The following is a 26,373-nucleotide window of genomic DNA, read 5'->3' on the forward strand; positions in this document are numbered from 1 at the left end:
TGCGGTTAAAGTTGTGAATCAGTCACGGTTATGTTTAGGCAACAAAACTTCTTGAATAGGTTTAGAAAAAAAAAAGATCATGTTTTGGCTTAAAATAAGGATGCTTGTTGTGTGACATCAGTGTGCAATGGCTGTACATAAATTGTGTAACGTTACGTTAAAACAACAGTGACTTTTGGTTTCAGACGGAACATGAAATGTGGTCACCTGTGGCTGCCCGGTTTTCTTTGACCAATCCACCTCTCCTTTAATCCCACCCTATGCGGACCTTCTCGCTTTTTAGACAAAGTCATTTGCTCTCAGTGTCAAATTTGCAGCGGATGGGTTTACATTGGAGTTAGTTCAAAACCTGGTGCGTCTTATAAAGATGCTAAAGGCTGCATTTGGCATTGATGTCATGTCACTCACTGGAGGGCGTCACAAAGCGTTGCCATTTGATGCCCTGGGAATACATATAGGGTTCTTCACATGAATTCAGATCAATTTAAAAAGCTACAACAGACTTCTACATTAACTCAAACATATGTCATCAAAAAACTGAAGTCTCAGTTTGCAGTTAAAGGCTACTATTGACTGGTACTTGTCTCTATTTTTTCATCAAACCATGTTTTTTAGCTTAAAATACACTTTGTTTGAGGCACAATTCCTGAGGGAAAAGCAGTAATGTTTCTGTAAATAAGAAATTACTGTTTGTGCCACTATTCCTACAAAAACCGCAGTGATATCTCAATTAAAACTGAGGAGCATCACACCAAATTCTGGCCCTGTGCATAAGCAGTCTCTGTGGCCTCTGGAAACACAGCAATGACTCGTTAAATCACAATTTATACGCCTTCCTCCTTTCCCTCCACCTCTCAATGACAAAGTCAGCTCAAATACTGTGTCACAAACATTAATATGACTTGTTTGAAACGTGCACATGTAACGTGTTTGGGGTTTGCAGAAATGTACAATGCCATTTTCTTCTGCCGACTGAGCTGCAGTCACAAGTTTTATGTTGTTTTTGTTTTCTTCTTTTTAATTTTTCAGTCACATAAAAAAAATCAACTAACTGCTGTTTACAAATTAGAGAATGCTTTTACCACAAAATTTCAACACAGTGACTTGTTTAAATAAAAACAGATAAAAATAACTCTTCAGAGCTGTAGTGACCGTTGAGAACAGTGATGTCATGTCCTCTGTATACTTTCGGGCAATTTGAGGCCCAGTTTACACGACAATGTTTCACCCGAAAACATTTATACGACAAATGTAAAAAAAAAAACTCTGTGTTTACAATTAGAACGCTGGAAGGACTGAAAACACTGTAGTATCCATGCCAGGCCAGTAGTCGGCGATGCAACTTTGTAGAGGCACACCCCACGTGACCATTACCAGTTCCTCCACAGACCGGAAGAAATACAGCCAGCCACAAATAAACAAAACAGAAGATGGAGAAACACAGAACAGTATGGATGCTAAACATCAGCAGCAGAAGCACAACACGGTAGTCCGCCATTGTTACTGTTGTCGTCTGGTTCGCGCATGGCAATTAGAATAAGTGTAATGCGCATGCACAAAGCGGCGCATGACGTGAGCGTTCTAACTGAAAACTACGGCGTACCCGTTGACATGGAGACGATGGCTGTTATGTTTGAGAAAAATTCCACTCTGGAGGCCGTATTCAAAAGTTTCCGTTTAAGGTCGTCTGAGGCCATGTTTACATGAAAACATTCCGCTGAAAATGGTATTGTTTCTCATTTTCATTTTGAAAAAAGTTCCGCGTTCAGATGACAATATTTTGATAACAATAGCTGTGCACAGAGATCTGCAAAAATGACCAAAAACGCTGCAGTATACATACCAGGCCAGTAGATGGCGGTGTGACTTCGCAATGAAACAACACACGCACGCGCGTCCTTCTACAGAGCAGTGATGTATAAACAAACAAAATGGCAACCACACGAAAATTTGTCTGGATGGACGACGAGGTGGAGCTGCTACAGTAAATCTACACTTTGCTGGAGAAGCGTTGATAAATTCAACAGGGTGAGCAGCACAAACAGAGCTTGGGAGTCCGCCATTGATGTTGTGATGGTCGACTTCTCGTACGTGCCTATACTGCAAAAACTCAAAATCTTACCAAGAATATTTGTCTTATTTCTAGACAAAATGTCTCATTTCTAGTCAAAACAAATCTATCCATTGAGTGTTTTTTTTTCTTATTACAAGCAAAAAAAACTTACTCCATGGACAAATTTTTCTACTTATTCCAAGTGAAAATTTGCTTGAAACAAGTGAAAATTGTCTTAAAACAAGTTACTTTTTTGTGATGAGTCTTATTTTAAGTGTAATGAGATTGTTTTGTCTAGAAATAAGTCAAATATTCTTGGTAAAATTGTAAGTTTTTGCAGTGTAGTGACTGCAACCGTAATGCGCATGTAAGAAAAGTCTCCGTTTTCAGAAATCAGACAAGACCGAAGTCATCGTATTTGGTCCACAGAAACAAAGAGAAAGTGTCAGCAGTCACCTCCAGTCTCTCTCTCTAAAACCTACAAATCAGGTTAGAAATCTCGGGGTAATAATGGACTCAGACTTGAACTTTAACAGCCACATCAAATCAATAACAGCAGCTTTTTACCATCTAAAAAACATTGCCAAAATTAAAGGTATAGTGTCTAAACCTGACTTGGAGAGACTTATCCATGCATTTGTCTCTAGTAGGTTAGACTACTGTAACGGCCTGCTCACTGACCTCTCCAAACGGGCTGTAAGACAGCTGCAGTACATCCAGAATGCTGCTGCTCGGGTCCTGACCAGAACCAGGAAGTACGAGCACATTAGTCCTGTGCTCAGGTCTCTGCACTGGCTTCCTGTGGCTCAGAGAATAGACTTTAAGCAGCTCTGCTTGTGTACAAGTCTCTCCACGGCCTAGCACCAAAGCACATCTCTGACATGTTAGTGCCATATGAACCATCTTGGACTCTGAGGACCTCAGGGACCGGCCTCCTGCTGGTGCCCAGAGTCAGGACTAAACATGGGGAATCAGGATTCCAGTTTTATGCAGCTAAAATCTGGAACAGTCTTTCTGAAGATGTGAGACAGGCCTCTACTCTGACAATGTTCAAATCTAGGCTCAAAACAGCTCTATTTCACTGTGCATATGACTGAAAGGATCTTATCTGCACTCTTCTCTTTTAAAGTTCATTTTATAATGATTATTTATGTTTTTATTTTGTATTGTGATTTTAATGCATTTTCTTGTTCTGTAAAGCACTTTGAATTACTTTGTGTACGAATTGTGCTCTACAAATAAACTTGCCTTGCCTTGCCAGAGGAACTGCATATTGCGAGTTTACATGACAACGGAGACGGTGCTGTTTCCAAAATATTGCACTCTGGAAACCGTTTTCAAGACATTGCGTTTTCAGGCCCCTAAAACGCCGCTGTTGTGTAAACGATCAGCCAAAACACAACTAAAGTTTACCATTTTCAGTTGAAATTGTCGTCTTATAAACGGGACCTAAAATGCCGCTGTTGTGTAAACGATCAGCCAAAATGTAGCAAAACCTTTGCATTTCATCCTAAAACCATTGTCGTATAAACTGGCCCTGAGAGTTTTATCAACCTTGTTGGGAATAGAATGATTTTATGTGTTTTACTATCAGTTGTGTTTCACTATATAAGTTTTAGATGTGTGAACAACGAGAATACTGAGATGATTTCAGCTGATCTGAATGTGTTTGCTTTGCAGAAGTGGAGAAGTACAGGAGAGGAAGAGACATGAAGTCTGAGGAGCACATACTGCAATGCTTAGATAATTAGTTTGATATATGGTAAAAAGAATAGAAAGTGATGTACAGATAGTAAGGTACAGCACGTGTAGGGAGTTGTGTTGTTCTCTTGTCTTTCAAAACAGGAACCACGCCCCCACCGCCAGCGGGAAGGAGTCAGATTAACACGAGGCAGGGGCGTGGTGTGGTGAAGGAGGAAGTGGAACTGCCAATGAGAAGAGGACAACGCCTTGCGTGCACAATGACACTCTGTTACGCTCAAATATACTGGGTCAGGGAAAGGACAGGAGGTCAGACTTCGTGAACTGACACACCTTTGTTGTTCGTCAGGGACGTGCAGTTGAGACCCAGAGCTCTGTAATTTTATTCCTTTACTGCTTAATAAACTACATTAACTGAGACCGAATATCTTCTCCTATTGCTTCATTAAAGAACACGCAGGACTGAGCTCACACATAGCACATTAGAGAGTAGGATGAGACTCTTAGTCCAACAATTTGGTGACCCACGTGATGAAGACGGAGAAGTGATGGAATAAAGATTATTCAGCGGAGGACGACAGTATCGTGACAACACTTGGCCGGCCTGAGAAAAAGGTAAGCAGACGCCTGTTTTATCGAAGTTCTGCAATTGGAAATGCTAAAAGATTGTGTTGTCATTTTACTACAGTCTCCTAGTCTAAAACATAAAGGAATAAAATTAAAACAAAACAAAAGTGAAATGCCCTGGGGCAGGGTGAAAGGCCCTGGAGCAAATCATAAATTTGACTCCTAAATACGAAACATAGTCAACACCTCGACAGGACAGGGTGAAAGGCCCTGGAGCAAATCATAAATTTGACTCCTAAATATGAAACATAGTCGGGTGTAAGGCCCTGGAGCAAATCATAAATATAGTCGGGTGTAAGGCCCTGGAGCAAATCATAAATTTGACTCGTAAATATGAAACATAGTCAGGTGAAAAGCCCTGAGACTAGGTTTTCCATCTAGTCTCTAAAAAAGAAAAAGACGAGTGTCCTGAGGTTGATAAGCTCGGGGGGGAACCCATAAAGTTGCCCCTTGGACAGCTGAGAATATAGTCTGAAGACACGGGTTGTCTGAGGTTGAAAGACCTTTGTGTAGATTGTTACAACACAAAAAAGAGGTTACAGAGTTCTGCGGGCAGGGGAGCGTTTTCCATGTGATCCCTAACATTAAATACTATCGCTCATGTTGAGACATCTATTCAGTGGTCCGCAGAACCACCCTGATATTGGGAGTGTAAATAAATAAGTCTTTTAAGGGGTTATTGTTTTGTGGGTGGCTTACCAACAACCAGCTATTTTTACGGGGCAGAAGAGTTGTGTAGAGTCTATTAGAGGTGACTCGAATTCCAACTCTTTTCGTGCCTGAGCGGTGGTCGCGTTCTGTGGGGAAGAAAAAGAGGAAGTTGTGTAATTTTGCCTTAAGATAGAAGCCATTTGCCGCCGAGCCACAGGCACCCCGCACCCTCCTAGGAGAGTGGTGTAGAAGCTTGGGTGTGTCGGCCTGCATTTGGTGGAACTTAAGCAGCGAAATCACAACGGTAGAAAGGGGAAAATAAGTCCACGCGGACTGCGCTGCAGAGCGGTCACGTGGCGCTGAGTATTGTGTGTATTGTTGTAATTGTGTGAAGCTTTGTAACATCGTGACGAGTAGTACCCTCTGAGTAAAATAAGTAAGGACAGAGGAGGGACAGAGAGACATCATGGACGGTGAATTTGACAGGGACTATCGTGAGCAGGGTGGGTGTCCTCCCATCCTAGAAAAACACAGTGCGGGGAGATTAGGAAACAGTTATTGTCAGGAGTAATAGATAAGCAGAGACAGGCTGTAGGAAAGGAGTTTGATGATTTATGGAAGGCATTACAGGCCCAAAATGAGCTTCCTGGCGATGAGGAGGCAGTAAATGTTACAAAGAAATTGCTGGCTGCAGAGGTAAAGGCGAGAGATGATTTGGAAGAACATACAAAAAAAGGAGAATAAACCAAAACTCATAAAAAGACAATGGAAAAAACCAGAAGGAGGAGAAGGAACGTAAACGCGCCTTGCTCCATCAGATGGCAGTTACTGCCATGGCTTATTGGAAACACACTGATAAGACTCACAAAAAAACCAAAAAAAAAACCAGAGACAAACAAACTCCACCAACTCCTGCGCCAGTTCCTGCGCCGACACCACCAGAGCCCACCCATAATAGATTGTATCCCGAGCTACCTCAGACACCCCCAGCCCCATCTCCACCACCATACTTGGGGAGCAACAGGCAAATGCCTTTGCTGGTGATTAAGGAGGGAGTGATCAATGCAGATGTGGTGGATGAGGAGGAGTATGAGAAAGCTAAACAGGAAGTAACTAGGGAAATAAGACAGGGGTTGGCACATGTAAAGAGACTGACACAGGAAGCAGACGATGAGGGAGATCAGATATGGTCAGACACAGACTCAGGGGAAGAATACGAGGAGAGAGCAGTGAAGCTTACAGGATTAATGAAGTCATATACAATGCCATCAGAGAAAGGCAGAGAAGGACAGTACAGAGTCAGCACAGGTTCAGCTGTTGAAACTCCAATTGGAAGATACATGTCGTAAAACCAACAATGCAAAAAAGCAGAGGAAAAAATCAACCAATCAGACGGTTCAGCACCCTCCGCCCTCCCCCATACACACTCCAGATCTATTTCCGACCCCAGAGTGGGTTGATCCTCGCCCTCCCCATTGGAGTGGCTCGAGAGGAGGTACAGGAGGATTCAGAGGCAGGGGTGGGGATCGTGGCGGCCCAAGAGGGTCAGGGCGGTAGAGGGTGTTTTATTTGTGGAGCCACCTTGAATCTCCCTGTGTCTAAACACCAAATATCATCCTCAGCAGTTGAACTAACTGGGTTCTCGGACAACCACAAAATCTGCCGTTCACCAAACCACTCACTACCACCATACTCCAGGCTGAACAGACATTTTCACACAGATGTGTTTCTCCTTTGTCATGCCCTGTGAATCTATTGGGGAGAGATGTGCTGCTGAAGTGTGGAACTTCCATACTCTGCACCCGGATGGGCTGATAGTGACCTTCCCAAATGGCTACACTGTGAACTGCTCGTTAACAACTGTGCATTCCTCCTCGCAAATGTTGTTATCAGCGGATACCTCCCCCACGGCTGAAGGACATTGGGCTGATATCTACTGGGGCCTTCTCGAGCCAGAAACCATGGAGACGCCTGGCATTGGCACTCTCTATCAGTCGTGGCGTCCCTGGGTTCAGTCATTAAATCCCTACACGCCTCCTCCCGATCCCCTCCATGTAACTCTTTATTATGACAGGAATGGCGACGAGCTGTATCAACAGGCATTTTATAATGAGATAGAAGGGAAAATGTAGGAGATAACATCCACCTGCATACTGGTGGGAAATGAGGGAGTGGCTGCAGCTGTTGAACTGACCTCAGAGCAATTGCAGTGGTATGAGGCGGCGGAGGAAGCCTCCCCTCACATATCCTTTGCAGTGCATGCAAAACATCAAGCTAAAGACTTAGGCCCTATGTGTAAAAAAAACATTATTCACAGATGGATATTGTTTTAGACATCCAACGGAGGGACTCAAAGCAGCATATGCAGTGGTAAGACAGACAGAGACAGGGTTTGAGGAAGTGATTACAGAAAGTGTGACAGGACTCTTAGTCCAACAACCTGAAGAACGTTTAAAATGTTCTGTAGGACTGGAAGACTTTGACCTGGTATTTCTAAAATCCTGGCAAGGATTTTGTATCATTTGTCAAAGATGGCAAAATTGTAGGAACAGATAACTGATCTTTGATTTGGTTTTAGGATGGAGAGTTTCAGTTTTATATCCAAATATTAAACTGATTGTTACACTGTTTCTATTTTGTATGAAAACATTACCTGGGTAAACAACAACAAAAAACAACAACAAAAAAACGACGAAGGTTTCTCATTGAGCTTTCATTATTTTCATTATCCACATCATACTGCAGACATCTTTTTTTATCGTCAGGTAATAGTTTGATTTATCCACTTTGCATATTCTGGACTGCATAGGTCCATGAACGCAGCTGCTTTCCTGCACACACGCTTAGGATCACCAAGAAAAGAAATGATGCCGTAAATCTTATCTTCGTACACCACTCCTCCGCCAGAATCTCCCTGTGAGAGAGAAATATATTTAGTGTGTAATATCATTTTGCCCTTGTTGATATACTTATTTGTCTTAAAACTTTAATGACAGAAGAGGAGAGTACAAATGAGAGGCCATGCAAACCCACGTAACATATATCCACGTTAGGTGTTTGACCACAGAACCAGTGCTGATACACCTTGACTGGGTAGACCTCTTGGAAATGTTTCTGCAACGTATTTTTGAGGTCTTCACAGTTCACAACTTCAATATCTGCACAGTGCAGAGTAGGTGATTGGCTGGGTTCTAGAGAAAAGAAAAATAAGAACAACAAAAGGTTTAACAAAAAAAAATACATCTGAACTTTTTATTTATTTATTTATTTTTATACATGAAAGGTTTCTTGTTGCTGATACAAAACATCCAGTACAGGCAGGTAACTGAACGTCTAAATGAAATAAGATCGAAAACTAAACTGAAATCCAACCGGGAAAATACAATGACCTCAGGTAAAACAGAACACAAGACAACAGGAAGGAAAAGGAACCGGGACCCACACCAAGAACACGGGATTGAACGCAGATGAACTGACTACGAACAAAGGGAAACAAGCAGGTATATATACACAGAAAACTAATCACAAGAACGAGACACAGCTGGAGTGGCTGGACAAGTGTGAGGGGAAGACTCTGGGAACAGGGAAGGACTAACGAGACAATATAAACAAAAAGCCAGCATCATGACAATTACTTGACATTGATCAGTTTTTTAAACAAATGTATGTTTCTTTATAAATTGAAATCAATACCATTTTAGTATTAAAAATGCTTTGCAATATAAAATTAATCATATAAACCTTATGAAAATATATCATTCATTTATTTAAATCATCAAAAATCATCTTACTCCTTTTATCATTAGGGCCTCCAGTGGTGGCACCGTGACCTGCGATCTCAACCCTAGAAAATGACAACAACAACAACAACAACAACAACAACAATAACCAGGTGGGTAGGTTTTATATTCCTGCTGCTACAGATATTGCTGACAAAAGTATTGTTGATAGTGGCTCAATGGCTGCGGGTTTTTTTTTTTGTGTGTGATCGATGCGGGCAAAAATCCTTGATTATGCAATGGAATATGCAGGATTTTTTTGTGAATTCATGCGGCGAAATTGCGGGAATTTGCGGGAACTGGAAAAAAACTTGAAACCCGAAGTAGATATTAATGGCATCCTACATCTAGCTCAGTGGTGCTAGGCGAGCTCACAGTTAATGCATGTTTCTTTCTGTGCGGTGATACACTTCATTTTGGATGCATTAAATCAGTGGTTCTCAAATGGTGTGCCGTAATGCCAATCCAGGTGTGCCATGGGATTTTGTGATAACCACACATTATCATTGCAATAATCAACCGGGGCTGTATAAAAAGTTATGAATTAATTTTTAATTGACTGTATCAATATGTTGTGCACACCCATTTCCCAATAAAGGGGCAACTCTAGCTAAAAAATGTAATTTAATTTGATTTGAAAAACCTTCACAGGGAACCTATTTGTCAGCATCTGCGCATGGGAATTATTAGTGTGTGACACTTTAAAGGCCCTATTTGGCAGCCAGTGTGAGGGATAATATCATTTAAAAGGAGAAAGACGTGAGAGGGACAACTGATCACTTTATTGTACGAGGCAAATTACATCAAAGCACCAGCAAAGACGACCTACCACCAAAAGAAAAGAGAAAAGTAGTCAGTAGTCAGTCCGCTTTTTCTTTTGTTATTCTTATGGGAGCGGCATCAGCAGCGGCTGCGGCATCTGCGAAGGATTTGTTTTCAACAACAACAGACTCGCAGACCAGTGGTAATATGAGCATTGCATAATAATACGTCTGATAATCCATGTTAAATTCTACGATTATTGCCGTGAAAATGCGCTATTTCCCAAAAAACGTGACCCTAGCATGATCAGCGTCTTTTGGCTGATTACGCATTGTATTATGCGATCGCATAATCGCATTTTTCTGGAGGGGCTGTTTTTTTTTCACTCCTTCCACAGTGACATGGATACATCATCTTCTAGAGTGCAATGAAAAATGGTCTCAAAATAGCAAATCTCGATCAGATAAGACATTACCTCTCTGGTGTTACATAGTGTAAAGGTACATATGGGCGTAGCTGATGCAAAATGCTCACTTTACAGTTTACGGTTAGCTGGTAATCAGTCATTAGGTCTAGAGATCTTCAAGGCTGCCCTACACTGGACTTTTCCTGGCACTGATCATATCCTGATCATATCTGATCCGGATGCCTCCTGGGCGCCTCCAGTTGGAGGTGCTCTGGGAACATCCCGCTGGTTGGAGGCCCAGGTGCAGACCCAGAACATTACATATGTCATCTGGCCTGGGATTGCCTTGGGATCCCCAGGAGGAGCTGGAAAGTGTTGTTGGAGAGAGAGATGTCTGGGGTGCCTTGCTTGGCCTGCTGCCCCCACGACCCGGCCCCGGATAAGTGGATGGATGGATGGATCATATCCAGAAATAAATCCAAACTTGGTGAGGTGACTTTCAGCTGCTCTGATCTGAATCAAACCTCTAGAAACTTTGAGACTTTTAAAACTAACAACAAGATGGAAAAAAATGACAACTCACATTTTAGGATGATATTCACAGTCTGGAAGAGCTACAGGTTGAATGGCAGAGGGGACAGGTAGCTGCAGCAGCATGACATCATGGGACCTCTTGTTGCCGTTGTCGTCTTTGTCTGTATAAATCAAAGGTTCTGATGTGATTTGCACTTCTTGTACTGGACCATCTGGATGCACACGTAAATTTGCGAACAGAGTCCTAAACACAGGAAGAGGTTACAGGTGAATATCACATGATAAAACACATTCAATCATCCAGTTCGATTTCTCATCTATTTTGTATTCACGTGTTCTTTATTAAAACTTTTATATCTGTCTGATTATACCCTGCATTGTATTTTTATTAAGATGTTGTCTTCTCACCCTCGTGGCTTCAAACAGTGAGCTGCAGTCAAAATCCACTGGTCACTTATCAGAGAACCACCACACAAGGTGGATGTTCCACCAGCAGCAACTCTCAGTTTGACATGATACAGACGCTCGCATGGTTTACCTTGGATGATTCTCTTCTGCAGATCGGGCACTGTGCTCATTGTAACACCTGAAAGAGAAGGTCCGCCAGCATGTGACTGCGATTTCAAATGATAATTATGGATGTCTTGGCATAGGTCTTGATTTATAGTTAAGAGCTGGATTTCCACAGCAGCAAAATTATGTATTATTCATGATCCGGCTGTATCTTGCTTTAGATTACATAGAACTGGATAATTTACTATGACGGAGATGGATGATTGGTGAGCAGAAGGTTTGCAGTGGAACAGCCTTGCTAGAAGTGTGTTACTGAAGAGAGGATTACTGAGCTTATGCTTCATGTTAATGTCTTTATAACTACTGGAAAATTGTTGTAGAAACACAAGCAGGCCTTAGAAGACCAGTCACAGTTCTTGAGGTGTCTATGTGGTGTCTCCATAACTTGGCTGGGGCTATGGTTACCCCTTAAAACACAACTACAAATCCACTTTAGAGCTTACTTTTAAACAAAGCTCCTTCTTACATTCCGTATCATTCACCAAAATACATTGTGGGGTCCTTTTGACCTGACAAATGTGTTGAGAACATTTGCGAAGCTAAATTTCATGCATGCACGACAACAAAAGCATTAACCTCTTGAGACCTAAAAAGTTTAAAGAAGTCTTGAAGAAGAACAAAGAAAGAACTAGGGCCCGACCGATATGGATTTTGTGGGGCCGATCCCGATTCTGATATTATGGAATAAAAAATCCGATAACCGATATATCGGCCGATTAAATTTTTATATTTTTCAATTTTAAAAAAACCCAAAATACCTGCTTTTGATGGCTTAAATACACTGTGGCAAACCGCTCGGTTCAGTAAATGTGCTGTCGGCTCTTCAGTCTTTGCTGTCACTGGGGTGTGGAGCATGACATGAAAGGAGTCTGAGCGCCCTATACTGGATTAGTAACCCAAGGACATCATTTCTAAGTAAAACACCATATTCCCTGCATTTTATTAGTGATGAACTTTAGGCCGATTGCCGATTATTGTTGTTGCACCGATGTAGTGCGTTTCTTTAGAAAGAGACTGTATGCAAACGTTAGATTACCTGTGAAAACAGAAGTGTATCTTGAAAGAAGACAGAACATCAAAAAACGATGCACCCAGGGCACCTTTCACGTTGTATGTGGACGTGGAAAGTCCATGAGCAAACATCAATATGTGACGAGGTCAGAGTGAATGTGTTGACGTGTACCTCATGGCTAAGTGTCTTCGACAATGTAGGCTGTCATTTTGGATTTTGATACAAATGATCAGTATATTTTTGAATGATGGCATGAAGCCACATGACCTGAGCAGATGACTCATCCCCACCTTCAGTGTTTCTCATGATATAAAGTGCACCCACTTGATGCCCCTCTCCCCACAGCCTGTCAAATGACTGTATCCCCCAGGATCCAGAGACCATTTCAGGGCTAGAAGGCGCACAAAAGTGTCCACATGCGAGGACAACAGTTCTAAGTTACGCAAAATGATATATGAAGATATATAAAGTGCAGCAATCCCAAAATGTAATGTCCTTAAAGGGATAGTGCACCGAAAAATGAAAATTCAGCCATTATCTACTCACCCATATGCCGAGGGAGGCTCAGGTGAAGTTTTACACGTGAGCGCAGTGTACAGAGAGGCAGTCAGAGCTACAGGCTACAACGAGGCTAAAAACAGAGTTTAAATGACGTTTTTCCAAACAACTTTTTATGTCAGGGCTTCAGGACACTTGGATCACTACGGACGAGCAGTATGGAGATATTTTGTGGTTTCAATTAAGTGTTTTAGGACGTTTTAATCTGGGGTGCCCAGCCTGCATTAGGTGGAGTTGTGCTGCTACCCACTTCCCCCTCGGATCTCCGTAAGTGTTGTGAGGATTCTAAAACTTCACCTGAGCCTCCCGCGGCATATGGGTGAGTAGATAATGGCTGATTCATTGGCTTTTCATTTTTGGGTGCACTATCCCTTTAAATGAAGATGTAGTGTCCCAGAAGGTTACGTACTGATACTACATGAAGTGACTTATATCTCACTAACCCTAACCCTTAAAGCAACATACAGTACAGACAAATGCACACATAAGTCAAGATGAGTGAGACATGCAGAAACAGTCCATGTTGGATTAGCTCAACATGAAATTACATCATTTCAAAAGGCATTATGGACAAAAATAGTAACACTGTTAAAGTAAGCATCATAAGTATAATCTATGTAGATAAAGTATTTGAAAACTCACCAATGCACAGCGAAAGGAGAAGCATCAGATGAGCCATTGCTGCCATCCACTATCTAATGACTGCCCTTCTGTCACAGCAGCAGCAGCAGCTACCAATCACTCTCTAAAGGCTTATCAGCCAACCCTTATGGCTGTGAAGCTCTACACATTTATGCAAAGTTTGATCGCTTATTAACAGTTCCTGCTCTTGTCTGGTGGCACTTGTAGGTTTTTGCACATAATAATAATAATAAATAATATTAATAATAATAAACTTTTTCTTTGTTTGCAGCATGTTCACAGGTCAAATCCGAGTTTTCCGTGGAGTTCATGAATCCAGTCTTTTATGTGCAGATCTACTCACAAATTTACCAACATTTCGTGAATGAGACCCATTGGTTATTGGAGCTTTACATTTGCAGAAATTCATGCATATTTTTGTGATGCTGAAATAATAAAAACAGCACTTTCTTTATAGTGAGTCATCTTAATTTTATTTTAACTGACACAATCTTGTCAAAGAAGAGTATCATTATCAGTATTGTTGAAAGAAGGGCAGACTGTAATACTTACTTTAAAATAATTTACAGTTTTCAATTTAATGACTGTAAACTGGCAAAATCCATCAAATTTAGATATGAGGAAAAGTACAATTGTGTTTTACAAATTCTGATTTAATTTTTTTTAGATATTTCTTTTACCCTATTTACAATATAAAAGCAAGAATGTGTTAACTAACATGTGTAACTCAAACAGAATCACAGTTATTGTTTGTCTTGAAGGGCTTCACAAATAATGGTTGAACATTTAAACATAACCAATCAACTATCAATGTATTCTTTGGTAATTTAGAGTAACTCAACAGTTTTCTTAGTACATATGAAATGTCTGTGAAATGACAGGACATTTCACGGTTAACCACGATAACAATTCAGACATCTCCTTGGTTTTTTAATGGTATCTCTGATCCACCGGATGTATGCACAGACGTCCATAAAGCCAGCTGCTTCTTGACAGGCATAATCCGGGTCACCAGTGAATGAATGGACACCGTAGATCTTGCCGTGGTACACCACTCCTCCACCAGAGTCGCCCTGTGAGACAGATATTGTGTGTTATAGATTTTTGACCATATACTGAAATAATCACCATGTTAAAGTTGTAACACTTGTGATGACTGTAGAGAGGGTATAAGGTTAGAAGCCATGCCAACTCACTGGACATGTATCCACTCCAGCCCTTTGGCCACAGAACCAGTAATGAGACAGTCTTGGCGAGTTTTCAGACACTTTCAGGTCTCTCAGCCTCTGACAGTCAACAACCGTGGTGTCTGCACATTGGAGGGTATTAGCTCTCCCAGGTACTAGATGGGAGTAGAAAAAAAGTGTTTATTGACTACAAAAACAACGTTATCTACTTATACACACCAACAAATGAACAAATTTCTGCTGTAACGTAACACTGGAATGGGATTATTTTTAAATTCTCTTCTTTTATGAAAAGCTTTCAAATATATTTGAAGACAAAACACTTTAAAGACAAATTTAAAATGTATTTAATGTTAATATGTGTCAGCAATGTTACAAAACGTACAAGCAAAAACACTAACTGGGATAAATGGAGATAATTGCAATCATAATCGAAACAAGATTCATCTCACCTCTTTTATTGTTATGGCCTGCATTAACTGCTCCATAACCTGCAATCTGAACTGCATCACCTCTGAAACACAGTAAAATGAAACATTTTTCTTTAGCAGTGTTCTTTTTAAAAATGTATGAAAAAATCAACAGGAATTTTACATTTCAAGGTCCTCAACAGCTGAGCTTTCAGACTAATTAAAAAGGGAAAGATCACAACTCACACTCTGGGACGATTGTTACAGTCGGGAAGTGGTACAGGTTGAATCTGAGTAGCCTTAGGTAGCTTCAGCAGCATGATGTCATGTCTGGCGCCGTTGTTGTCAGTATAGATCACGGGTGGTGCTGTGATTTGCACTGTTTGTCCAGGACCTGGATGCACACCTAAAGTTGCATACATAGTCCTAGAAGTAAGTAAAGGTAAAAGAGGATCATCATTGAATTACTGTCAGTGCACCCTATTTGTATATTATAGGTCAATAATTAATCAACATGAACATAAGTATTGATGTCTTTATTTTGGGAATTTACATCAAATCATTGTTGATTGCTGCTTCAGGACTTTCACACTGAATATGTGAGTGAGAAATATATTATTACTGGTTCAAGTAAAACTGTCACTTTCTCACCGTCCTGGCTTCTGGCAGTGTGCTGCAGTCAGAATCCACTGGTTATTGATCAGAGAGCCACCACAAAACCCACTATGGGCACCATTAGTTATCCTCAACCTCACATGGTAAGGACGCTCATTTTGTCCACATGTTCGACCTCCAATAATTCTCTTCTGCAGATCCACCACGGTGCTCACTGTGACACCTGAAACACAAATGTCCTCCTGTAAGTTTAAACAGTGCTGTTGCAGAGAACAACTTATTCACTCTCTAGAAAGTTATCAATACACATGATGAACTGTGAAAGTGTTATGAGCATTCCACTGATGCCTAGTTTCACAGTTTTTTGTAAGTGGGGGTGGATGGGTCCAACAAAGCCAGGACTTTCACCTGAGAGCCCAGTGTTCACTTCCTGTATGAATATAGAACCAAACAATGGCAGGGAGTTATCTATTGCATGATATGTAGCTTTGTCTCCCATCAGTAACACTTTGTCACCCAGAATGCAACGACCTAAAACAACACTAACAACAGGTGGCATTACAAAATGCATCAGTGTTGTCTTTAAAGTATATTTATAAGTATATTTTATTTGTTTTTTATATTTTATCTGTTCTTATAAAATATATCTGTTCCGGAGGTCCCCACTACCCTAAACCGGGAGATAATCCTCCTCACGGGACTGGTGCCGCTGCCTCGCTGCAACACTCGTCTGCTCGGACTCCTCTCCTGGTGACCCCAGCACACGGTCCGGACGCTGACTGCCAGCCGCCTCCCCCCATGAGCTGCAGCTGTCCTCTCCTCGTCCCCTCTTCCCCCCAGCCACTCTGATAGTGGGGGAGGCAGAACTGCTTCTATAACTAAAAATACACTGCACTCAAATGAAGTTTCTTTTGACAGCTACATATCATTTGAGCATCATGCCTTTGTTTTTAGCAGTCCTCCTATTCTTTGCATCACAGTTTACAGACCACCCCAACATTCCACCTCTTTTATCAGTGAAATATTATCAATCACACACACCACTTACAATAGAATTTTAAAAACTGGTGATTTTAATTTGCATGTAGATAATATCTCCGATACAATGTCCAGAGAATTTTTAAACCTTTTAACCTGCATTGGTTTTAAACAACACGTCACACAGCCAACTCACAACAGAGGACACACCCTGGACCTGGTCATAACCTATGGCCTGTCCACTGGTGTGTCCTCTGTTGTTGACCTGGCTGTGTCTGACCACTACTGTGTGTATTTTAACATCACCAGTTTTAGCCATCAGGAGGCCCCGGTGAGAACGGTGAGGAAACGCTACCTAACTTCTGAAGTGGCTGCAAATTCTATTGTGATTTTACAGAGCACTCCTGCTGAGAATTTTACCTGCACCCTGTGATTTTATTATGGACAATTTTAACAGTAAATCGAGGTCAACACTTGACTCAGTGGCTCCACTTTTAACCAAAATGATAAAAACAAAACCTACACCCCCGTGGAGAAATGATAATATCAAAAACTTGAAAGGAAAATGCTGAAGTGCAGAGAGGAGGTGGAGAAAAACTAAACTGACAGTTCACTATGAAATATTAAGTGATCAACTCAAATCCTACAACAAAACAGCCAAACAAGCCCTCTGCAAGGACTTTGCAAACCACTTCAGAAGTAAAATCGATGATATCAGATCCTGTCTTTTGTCTCAACAGAATGTAATTTTTAACACACCTGAACAGTTGCTTTTATCGGAGGAAGCACTGGAGAGTTTTGCCCTGGTTGATGCAAGGACACTTGGTCGAGTTTTCTCCCAGGTAAACCCAACAACCTGCCTTTTAGATCCGATTCCCACATCTTTTAAAACCATTTTATGGATTCTTTGAGGAACACATTTTAAACATTGTAAATTACTCTCTTCAGACGAGTGTCTTCCCCGCTGCCTTCAAAACAGCAGTGGTGAAGCCCCTTCTGAAGAAAAGTAATTTAGATCCCAACATTTTTAATAATTACCGACCTGTATCCAACTTACTGTTTTTAAGTAAAATTTTAGAAAAACTGGTTTTTAACCAAGTAAATGACTTTTTGAATGGAAACAATATTTTAGAGAAGTATCATACTTGTTTTAAGCTATCCTATCGCCTTTTAGTCTTTTATTTTTTAGCTCCAGTGCAACACAATGCAAATGCCTTTGAAATTGGTGCTGCAGCCACAACATCTGGTGCAACACACCAAACTGCAGGCACCACAGTTTGAGTTTGCTTGAAGTAAAGGGCCTGACATCTTTATGCTCTTAATGCCATCCACCATCTGCTGTCTCAACCCCTGGATCTGCTCCATATCACTCAGAGCTGCATCACACCACCTACCAAAACTTCTAACTGGCTTCTCTAGAAAAGACAAGAGCCATTCAGAAAAGAGAGAAGGTCCACAACTGAGGCCACTTCACACCTCCAACTGATCTAGAGTTCAGCTGTCAGGATATGAATGAACATCAGAGGAAGAGACCACACTGGCTCATCACACTGGCTTCCTCTACAGTTTGGAATCGATTTAAAAATGTTATTGACTGATAACTCAGACTGTTTTTAGAATATGAAATAGATGTCTTAACACAAAGAGAGAGTGAGAGGTGGAGTAACAGCACTTCTGATGGATTAACTCAACTCAAACACACTGAATACTATTTCAAAGCGTATAGAATGGTTAAAGTTAGGATGTGTGAACAATACTCACCGGCCCACAGCAAAAGGAGAAGACGTGTTATGCCACCCATCTCTTCCAATGACTGCCCTCCTGGTTCTACAGTGGCGCCTTTTAAATCTGTTCACACTGTCCTGTTGGCCTCTGAGCCACCAATCACCTCATAAAGGTTTATCAACACAACCCCATTGGCTACAAAGGTCCACAGTTTTGCAATTTTGGATGACTCATCAAGTGTCATGAAAGAGACTGTGATATACAAAGAGGAAGTAAAAACTGTCCTCAGCTCAGCTGCATTAGGCAGATGAAACCAACATGGAACTGACACCACTGTGCATGAACACAGATATTACTCAAGGGGGCTTTCACATCAGGGAGCCGGGCCTAAATCTAAGTACACCCCAAAGTTCAGTTCTCTTGATTAGTTTGAACACTGTGAGTATGGTTCATGCGTACTCTGGTACGGTGTGCATCAGGTGTGAATGCCTACTGTGCCAAAGCAGAATGGTATTTAACGCAACTACAAGGAGCTTGTAACCTGTTATGAAACAGTCTCATTTTAATACTGATGCCTCTATATCAGACGGCAGCGCAGCCCGCCACGAATAGACCTGGTTCCAGCTTCACTGCTACCTTTGACCTGCAGTCAGAGCTCCAGCGAGAGGGAGATCTGCTCAAAGCTGATGACAGTCCCAGGGGCAGCGGTGTCCGATTGTAGTGCCCTTTTCTACACTGTAACACAGCAAAAATGATGATGCAGGTGTACTTGTTTATGGAACAACAATGTGAACGCTGAGTGGACCAGGAGCAATTGTACTCAGGCATGGTACGAATCAATACATTACCTAATATGAAAACGTCCTAAGTCCATTGTCTAAAGATCAAAAGATTGGTAAAAGTGTCCCTTAATGGTAAAGTGTGTAGGATGTACTGACATCTAGTGATACAGGTGCAGAATTAAAACTTTCGCAAAAATGCCAAAATGTGAATGGACCTGTTGAGGGCCAGTGCTTGGTGTGTCCGTGTGTGTAGAGGGGTTTGGAGAGTGGAGGCTGTTCTCACAGCTCTGTATGCTCACAGATGCAGCTATGTAATTTGACAAGTCAAATCTAGTCAAATTTAACCTCACTTGGACTCTAACAATGCTGCTCACATTGTGGTATTTTTATTACTTTGTTTTTTTTAATTATTAAAAATGCGTAAAATCTGTACTGATTGCTGCTGAAGGACTTTCAGATTAAATTTATGAGCGAGAAATGGTGTATGTTGTTGGTAGTTTTTTTTAAGTAAAATGTTCCCTTTCTTTCAAAGATCCTTGAGAAAGTAGTCGCAGACCAGCTGTGTGACTTTCTCCATGATAATAATTTATTTGAGGAATTTCAGTCAGGATTTAGAGTGCATCATAGCACTGACACAGCACTAGTTAAAATTACAAATTTTCTTCTGATTGCTTCAGACAAAGGACTCATCTCTGTACTTGTGTTCTTTGATCTTAGTGCGGCGTTTGACACAATTGACCATCAAATTCTGCTTCAGAGACTGGAACATTTAATTGGCCTAAAAGGTTCTGCACTAAGCTGGTTTAAATCTTATTTATCTGATAGTTTTCAGTTTGTTCATGTTCATAATGAATCATCCTTACGCACTAAAGTTCGTTTTGGAGTTCCGCAAGGTTCTGTGCTCGGACCAATCCTATTCACTCTATTTATGCTTCCCTTAGGTGACATCAATAGGAATCACTCTGTAAATTTCCATTGTTATGCGGATGATACACAATTGTATTCATCGACAAAGCCAGAAGAAACTGATTAATTAACTAAACTTCAAAATTGCCTTAAAGACATAAAAACCTGGATGAGTTCCAATTTCCTGATGTTAAATTCAGACAAAACTGAAGTTATTGTTCTTGGCCCCAAACAACTCAGAGACGAATAAGTCTTTAAAACCTCTCCAGCTAATTCAGAATGCAGCAGCACGTGTACTAACAGGAACTAAGGGGCAAGAACACATTTCTCCTGTTTTAGCTTGTCTGCACTGGCTCCCTGTAAAATCCAGAATTGAATTTAAAATCCTACTCCTAACTTATAAAGCTCTAAATGGTCAAGCTCCGTCATGTCTTAGAGAGCTCATAGTGCCTTATTATCCCACCAGAACACTGCACTCTGAGAATGCAGGGTTACTCGTGGTCCCTAAAGTCTCCAAAAGTAGATCAGGAGCCAGAGCCTTCAGCTATCAGGCTCCTCTCCTGTGGAATCATCTTCCTGTTGCGGTCCGGGAGGCAGACACCGTCTCCACATTTAAGACTAAACTCAAGACTTTCCTCTTTGATAAAGCTTATAGTTAGGGCTGGCTCAGGCTTGCCTTGTACCAGCCCCTAGTTAGGCTGACTTAGGCACCTTCTCTCCTTCTCGTTCTGCTGCTGTTATCATTAGTCATACTCCTACTGTTATTATACACATTTGATTATTGTCACATATGTATGCTATCAGATATTAATATATACTTTCAACATATTGTACCACAACAGCCAGAATTATAATTATAATATTACAGGTGCTGCGCAGCGATGTGTCGGGTCCGGACATTTTTAGGCAATTCTGAGCAACAAGCAGAAGAATTGGAAGACATTTAGCAACACAATCTGCCTTTTGCATCAGCTGAGGCTTGAACTCACAACCTCTGAGACTAAGAATCAATTTCTATCTCACTGAGCTAATTAATCAGTGACAATGCACATGTAGCTTCACAAACTGACTAAGCCAGACGTGCAGGTTTAGCAGCCGTCCGTGCACGGAAAAGCAGATTTCAAACCACTGTAAAAAAATCAGTTATCGAAACAAAAATCTGAAAATACACATATTGCATCTAGACAGCATGGAGATGTTGGTAATTTATTTTAACAATGATTGATTTGCTTCGTAAGTGAAAAACTGATGTTTAACTAGTTGAGCTATGTGCAAAGTGAGAAGCCTCAGATGGTTTCACACTGAAGTATTGACACTGGATCTTTGTGCAAAGTTTGGTTTATTTTCAAGCATGAGAAGGCAGATTTTCTAGCAGAAAAAAGACTTGAAGATGCTGCACAGTGATCAGTCACGCTCGGCAATTTTAAGCAATAAGCTGGAGCACAAGAAGATGATTACATTACAATGTAGATTCTGCACCAGTTGAGGCTCGAATCTGCAACCTCTGGAACCAAAGACGGTCATCTACCGCAGGTAGAAGCTCAACAGCGGCTTCACAAATTAAGGAAGCCATTCAGTGTAGCCATCCGTGCATGGAAAGGCAGATTTGAAACCACTGTAAAAAAAATCAGTTATTAAGACAAAAATCTGAAAATACACATAGTGCATCTAGACAGCATGGAGATGTTGGTAATTTGTTTGTAACAGTGATTGATTTGCTCCATAAGTGAAAAACTGATGTTTAAAATTGCCATTTTTACATTGACTCCAATTGTTCACATCAGAGCAAAATTCAAAATGCTGTCAAAAATTCAGTTTTTGAGATAAAATTCCGAAAATTTTTATTTATTTATTTATTTATTTATCCTTTATTGAACCAGGTGAGTCCCATTGAGATTGACATCTCTTTTACAAAGAAGCCCTGGCCAAGAAGGCAGCAAACCAAAGTTACAACAATACAACACCATAAAACATAAACACAACAGTACATAGATACATGAAGTACATACAGTACACACCAAACTAAAAAAAGCAGCTACAGACTTCAGTTTTTACAGACTATAACAAACATTTAAAATCACCCAAGGAAACAAGGTCAGCCAATTTTAGCGTTTTCTGGAGCTGACCCCAGAAATATGAAACATATTTCGACAGTCATAAAGTTAAAATATATTTAGAGCAAGAGCTGAATCAACATCTCTGACAGTCAAAAACAGTTAAACATTTTAACCATCAAGCACTACTTAGTTGGATTTCTTTCCACCATGCAGAGATCCTTACTTTTGTAGTACCTTGTTATTGCTGTTACTTGCAGTCAAGTGTTTTCTTTAAAACCATTTAGAAATCTTGTGGTGTTTTGACTCTTCATCCTTACTTGCAGATTTAACGTGAAGATTTCAGGTGAAATGAAGAAGCAAAACAATGGAAAATAGTCAGTCATCCTCAAACCAGAAGTAAGAAAGGGAAGAAGTGTTAGCAAAGGTCTTTTCAGGTAACTTGCATCAAAATGGCTCTGAGGCCTACACTGTGCACTCAGTGTGGTTGTGAACACTTTCAAAGCTAAAATTCAATACTTTATTCTCAAAAAAGTCCACAGTCCAATTCAGTACAGAGTCAGAATAATCATATCCATTTGTATACCCTCGTCATTGTTGCAGGGACGTTGAGGACTGTGCCTGTGGATGAGAGGGTGGAGGAAGTGGTCCAAGGGACTGCTCCAACTATCAGGCCAAAAAGTTGACCAGCTGTTTACCGTTGCCGGAGAGGTCATGGTTCACCCATCTAGTCTATACGTACTTTGTAAACTTGAACAGTTTTGACCACATCCACAAGGTATCTCGGGGGATTGCTGCAGTAAGTGGTGCCGGTGCTTTTACCTGCAAGTCATGGGTGGATGACAAGGATGGTGTGACATCTTGGCAAGATGGCTGCCAAGCAGCAGACGAAAATGGTTGTTTTTTGGTGAGACATCAGTGGCATTTCTTGCAGTGACTGTGCCACCTATAGTTGGTGTTTTGCAGCGAAACACCAGCAGCATTTTTGACAGCCTTTGTGCCACCAAAACTGGGTGTTTTGAGCCAAAATATGATCTTTTCCTGACCTTAACCAAGTGTTTTTGTGGCTTAACATAACCATGCATTATCCACAGTGTTGCTGAAATGTGTAGAAACGTAAAGTTTTAACATATCCTCTATGTAATAATGTACAAATGTTACATATCTGGGGTTTTGCCGAAAAGTACGATGGCAACATTTATAGCATGGTCTGGGTGAATACTCGACTCTGGTTGCAGGGTGCTGCAGGGTGTCCATTAAAACCTGATATAGGACACCTACTAAGTAGCTCTGTTGAAACTGTCAGTTTGCAGTTCTAAATCAGTGAGGTGGCTTCATGATGGTATCAGCCTGTATCCATGAGTAACCATAGCAAGAGGGATGCAATCAAAACCTCTGTTTACATTGATGGCAGTCCTTTACTGCGTCGTACTCTGAATACTATAGGATGTAATTTATTGTATCAGCAGTTATAAAAATGTCTAACCTGCATCTTTAAGGCAGACGAGTGGGGCAGTAAATAAACCTTTACTTTTATCACACACATCCCCACCTGTTTGTATCAGACTGAGCCATTTGGCTCTACTGTTCATTATAGTCGCCTGCTGAGTTGCACGGAACAACTAGTTTCTTAACAGTTGCTTCACTCATCGAATATCTGGCTTTTGTTGTGTTATGATGAAGCACATCTTATCTTATTCCTACAGATTCATGTTTGATTTCATAAACATGTTTTTCTCAGCAGATAAGTGTTGCCCAACTGAAACTGCTGCTTTCAGACCAAGAATTAAGAACAAACTTCAGCAGCCAGCTGGTAGATATATATCAAGAGATTAAAACTGTTAGTATCACATGCCTAACTTTACGAAACAGTTATTAATGTGTTTAACAACAGAGTTGCACCTTATCTGTGCGGGAGTGAGATTATTGTTGTTAAGCATATGGTGTCAGACGCCACTGCTGCTATGTTAGCTTGTGCTAACCAGGCAGAGAAAGCAGGAGGAGAGCGGCTCACTGAGACGGTCCTTCAGCACTGCTTCAAACAGCAGCTGACCGTTGGCTCAGAATAATACGCTCTGAATCCAAGACAGCACTACAACTATTTCTGCAATTTTCACCCCCTAGAAATATTGCAACATGCATCGCTATTTTTGCAGAAAAACTCCTTTGATATTTCAGGCCACAAAAATTACCAAAACAGTCCTGGAGGGACTGATACATACTGAACCAAAAACCTCTCTGATGCTGGGTATGTTTGTAGCAAACATCTATCCAAGTAACTGAGGCTCACTGAGTTTGGTCTATTCTTCCTCACAGTGAAGAATGACCTGAAGTACAAGCTTTCCACTGCATCTTGTTACTGAATATTGTAAGCATAAATAAATAAGTAAATAATTGGAGCAGTTGGGAATGACTATTTCTTCAGTCCTGCAATAAATACTACCTTTGTCAAACTTAAAAGATGATTCAGTTACAACTGAGTCAACTTCTCAGAAGAAACACAGGTGTCATTAATGACATTAACGATGAATACAGTCCAGTTCAAGTGTCAGATCAGATACATGTCTATATTTGAAGTAATACACTGTCATCTCTACTTTATTGGGAGAGTTTCTCCTTATCTGCTGTGAGGGAACGAAGGATGTCGTATGCTGTAAATTCCTCTGAGGCAAATTGTGATTTGTGATATTGGGCTTTATAAATAAAATTGAATTGGAAAAATTGGATCTCATGCTAGATTGTAATACATTGTACATTGTTTATTAATCAAAATAATTAAATAAATAAATTGCAATTGCAAAATATATCATTTAAACTAGCTCCCTTTTTTCTCAACACTGTATTCTCTTCTATACGTCTGCTGTGAGGGTGGCAGGCTGTTTTTGTCATAACTTAATAATTCAGATACTAACTTCACAGTGACATCATAACGTTCTGTAAAAACAGTTCTCTGGCCATTTCTCAGCACCACAACTCAGGAACAGAAGGGGAGACATTTGGTCGTACTGGATTGGTGACACTAATGTTGGGTGTCCACCTGAAGCTGCTGTAATTGTATAGGTCTGCTGTGCTGCTGGGTTGGAGATGTGTGTGAAGCATCAGTTGAATCATTATTGATGCTTCACATACAGCGTTAGAAACTAAAATACAACCCACTCATTGTTTAGCCAAAAGCTCTATGAACCCACTGTACTCTGTCTGCTCAGTGCCAGACAGCTGACAGACACGGTTAGCTAACCGGTTAACAATAGCCAATTATCAGCCTCAGGAGTTGGTCAAGACAAAAAAACACAGCTTTAAGGAGAGTTAATATTTAGACTTACATTTGTCAGGTGTCCATGATAACAATCCTCCTGAACTGCCAAACGTGTAAATGAACAACTATTACAACTTGTTTCTGACACCTCAAGTGGTCAAATAATATAAGTACTTAAAGGTTAAAAGATGTTTGGTTTTTTTTGGAGGGACCCAGCTGCAGACATGACGGCGGACATGGGCGCCGCCGTATATCCTATCCATACCGGAAGTCCATACCGAAAGTTGGTCTGTGTGTGTACTATTCGCCAAAGAAGAAGAGGAAGAAGACAACGGAGAAGATGAAGAGAAGAATGCAAACAATACACACACGACTAAGAGAAAGAGCGGTAAGGGAACAAGTCTTTTAATTATTTTTACAATGACAACTTTATTGTCATTGTACATTGTACAACGAAATTCTGTTCGGCACTTAGCACTAGCACTACTAGCTAGTAGCTAGCACTAGCATCTTCATTATATTTTAACACGTGTGTTATGTTCTCTAAGATGCAATTCTACGTAATGTATCGAATCATTAGGGGGGCGTCTATGTGGGGAATCTCAGCATGCACAAATTACTACCACTGGATGGTGGGTTTAGCTACATTTGTTGTGTAAAAACGACGGCATGATTGGTATTAACTTAACATTAGCTGCTCAAGGTCTGTTGTGCTCCCTTTCATCAATGTCTGTGTGTAAACAGTGTTAATGTTGGTCAGAGACTATTACTGCCCTCGCTTGATGTGTTGGTTAATTTAGATGTGTAGTTTGCAGCGGGGTTAATATGTGTTCTTCTGCTTTTTGGTGTGTTGTGGTGTAAAACATCTGTGCACACACTCACTGCACACAAGCCATGTTTTTCCCCAGTTTTTGGTTCGCCTGGTCTCCTTGTGTATTAATGCTTGTATAACCTCAACCCTGCACTGCTCAATCAAGTTATATACAGCCTTTTTTTCCAGAGATATTCTAAAAATAGTAACGAGAGTCGTCTCATGAGTGACCCCCAAGGGTTAACCGGGTCAGATAAATAACGTATACATCGCCCCGGGTGTCTGCAAAAAATATATTTGTATTATGTTTTAGTAATGCAGAGCACTAATACACATACACATGTGGATACA

The 26,373-nt window shown here is 40.8% G+C and overlaps 2 protein-coding genes and 1 long non-coding RNA gene across 3 annotated transcripts in view; 1 reads left to right on the forward strand and 2 right to left on the reverse strand.

Annotated features, from left to right (window-relative positions):
- The first annotated feature begins 734 nt into the window (after positions 1-734).
- LOC125885451 (uncharacterized) overlaps positions 735-26,373 on the forward strand; it is a 40,698-nt gene continuing 15,059 nt past the window's right edge. Inside the window, exons 1-2 of the long non-coding RNA XR_007448901.1 lie at positions 735-4,369; positions 8,839-8,924. This is a non-coding gene — a long non-coding RNA (uncharacterized LOC125885451). The remainder of the gene's footprint in view (positions 4,370-8,838; positions 8,925-26,373) is intronic.
- Positions 6,706-13,681, reverse strand: LOC125885444 (kallikrein-6-like). The gene is made up of 6 exons (XM_049570981.1): positions 13,299-13,681; positions 10,922-11,099; positions 10,563-10,757; positions 8,824-8,876; positions 8,066-8,223; positions 6,706-7,946 (listed from the first exon to the last, which is right to left on the reverse strand). The coding sequence occupies exons 1-6, from the start codon at positions 13,342-13,344 to the stop codon at positions 7,794-7,796; spliced, it is 783 nt and encodes a 260-aa protein (XP_049426938.1). The 5' UTR covers positions 13,345-13,681; the 3' UTR covers positions 6,706-7,793.
- LOC125885443 (anionic trypsin-2-like) lies at positions 14,169-18,617 on the reverse strand. The gene is made up of 6 exons (XM_049570980.1): positions 18,250-18,617; positions 15,547-15,733; positions 15,142-15,321; positions 14,938-14,999; positions 14,495-14,640; positions 14,169-14,371 (listed from the first exon to the last, which is right to left on the reverse strand). Exons 1-6 carry the CDS (start codon positions 18,287-18,289, stop codon positions 14,192-14,194), a joined length of 795 nt encoding a protein of 264 aa, XP_049426937.1. The 5' UTR covers positions 18,290-18,617; the 3' UTR covers positions 14,169-14,191.

Source organism: Epinephelus fuscoguttatus, linkage group LG3 (assembly GCF_011397635.1).
Source record: "Epinephelus fuscoguttatus linkage group LG3, E.fuscoguttatus.final_Chr_v1".
In the NCBI taxonomy this organism is placed as follows: domain Eukaryota; kingdom Metazoa; phylum Chordata; class Actinopteri; order Perciformes; family Serranidae; genus Epinephelus; species Epinephelus fuscoguttatus.

Bases quoted from the DNA above. Each gene is read 5' to 3' on its own strand.
- LOC125885444 (XM_049570981.1), bottom strand. From the start codon at position 13,344: ATGGCAGCAATGGCTCATCTGATGCTTCTCCTTTCGCTGTGCATTG. The intron at 11,100-13,298 runs GTGAGTTTTCAA...CTTCTCTTTCAG, and splicing joins TCTCCTTTCGCTGTGCATTG to GTGTTACAATGAGCACAGTG. The intron at 10,758-10,921 runs GTGAGAAGACAA...TCCTGTGTTTAG, and splicing joins CACTGTTTGAAGCCACGAGG to GACTCTGTTCGCAAATTTAC.
- LOC125885443 (XM_049570980.1), bottom strand. From the start codon at position 18,289: ATGGGTGGCATAACACGTCTTCTCCTTTTGCTGTGGGCCG. The intron at 15,000-15,141 runs GTGAGTTGTGAT...ACTGTGTTTCAG, and splicing joins TGTAACAATCGTCCCAGAGT to AGGTGATGCAGTTCAGATTG. The intron at 14,372-14,494 runs GTGAGTTGGCAT...TCTGTCTCACAG, and splicing joins CTGGAGTGGATACATGTCCA to GGCGACTCTGGTGGAGGAGT.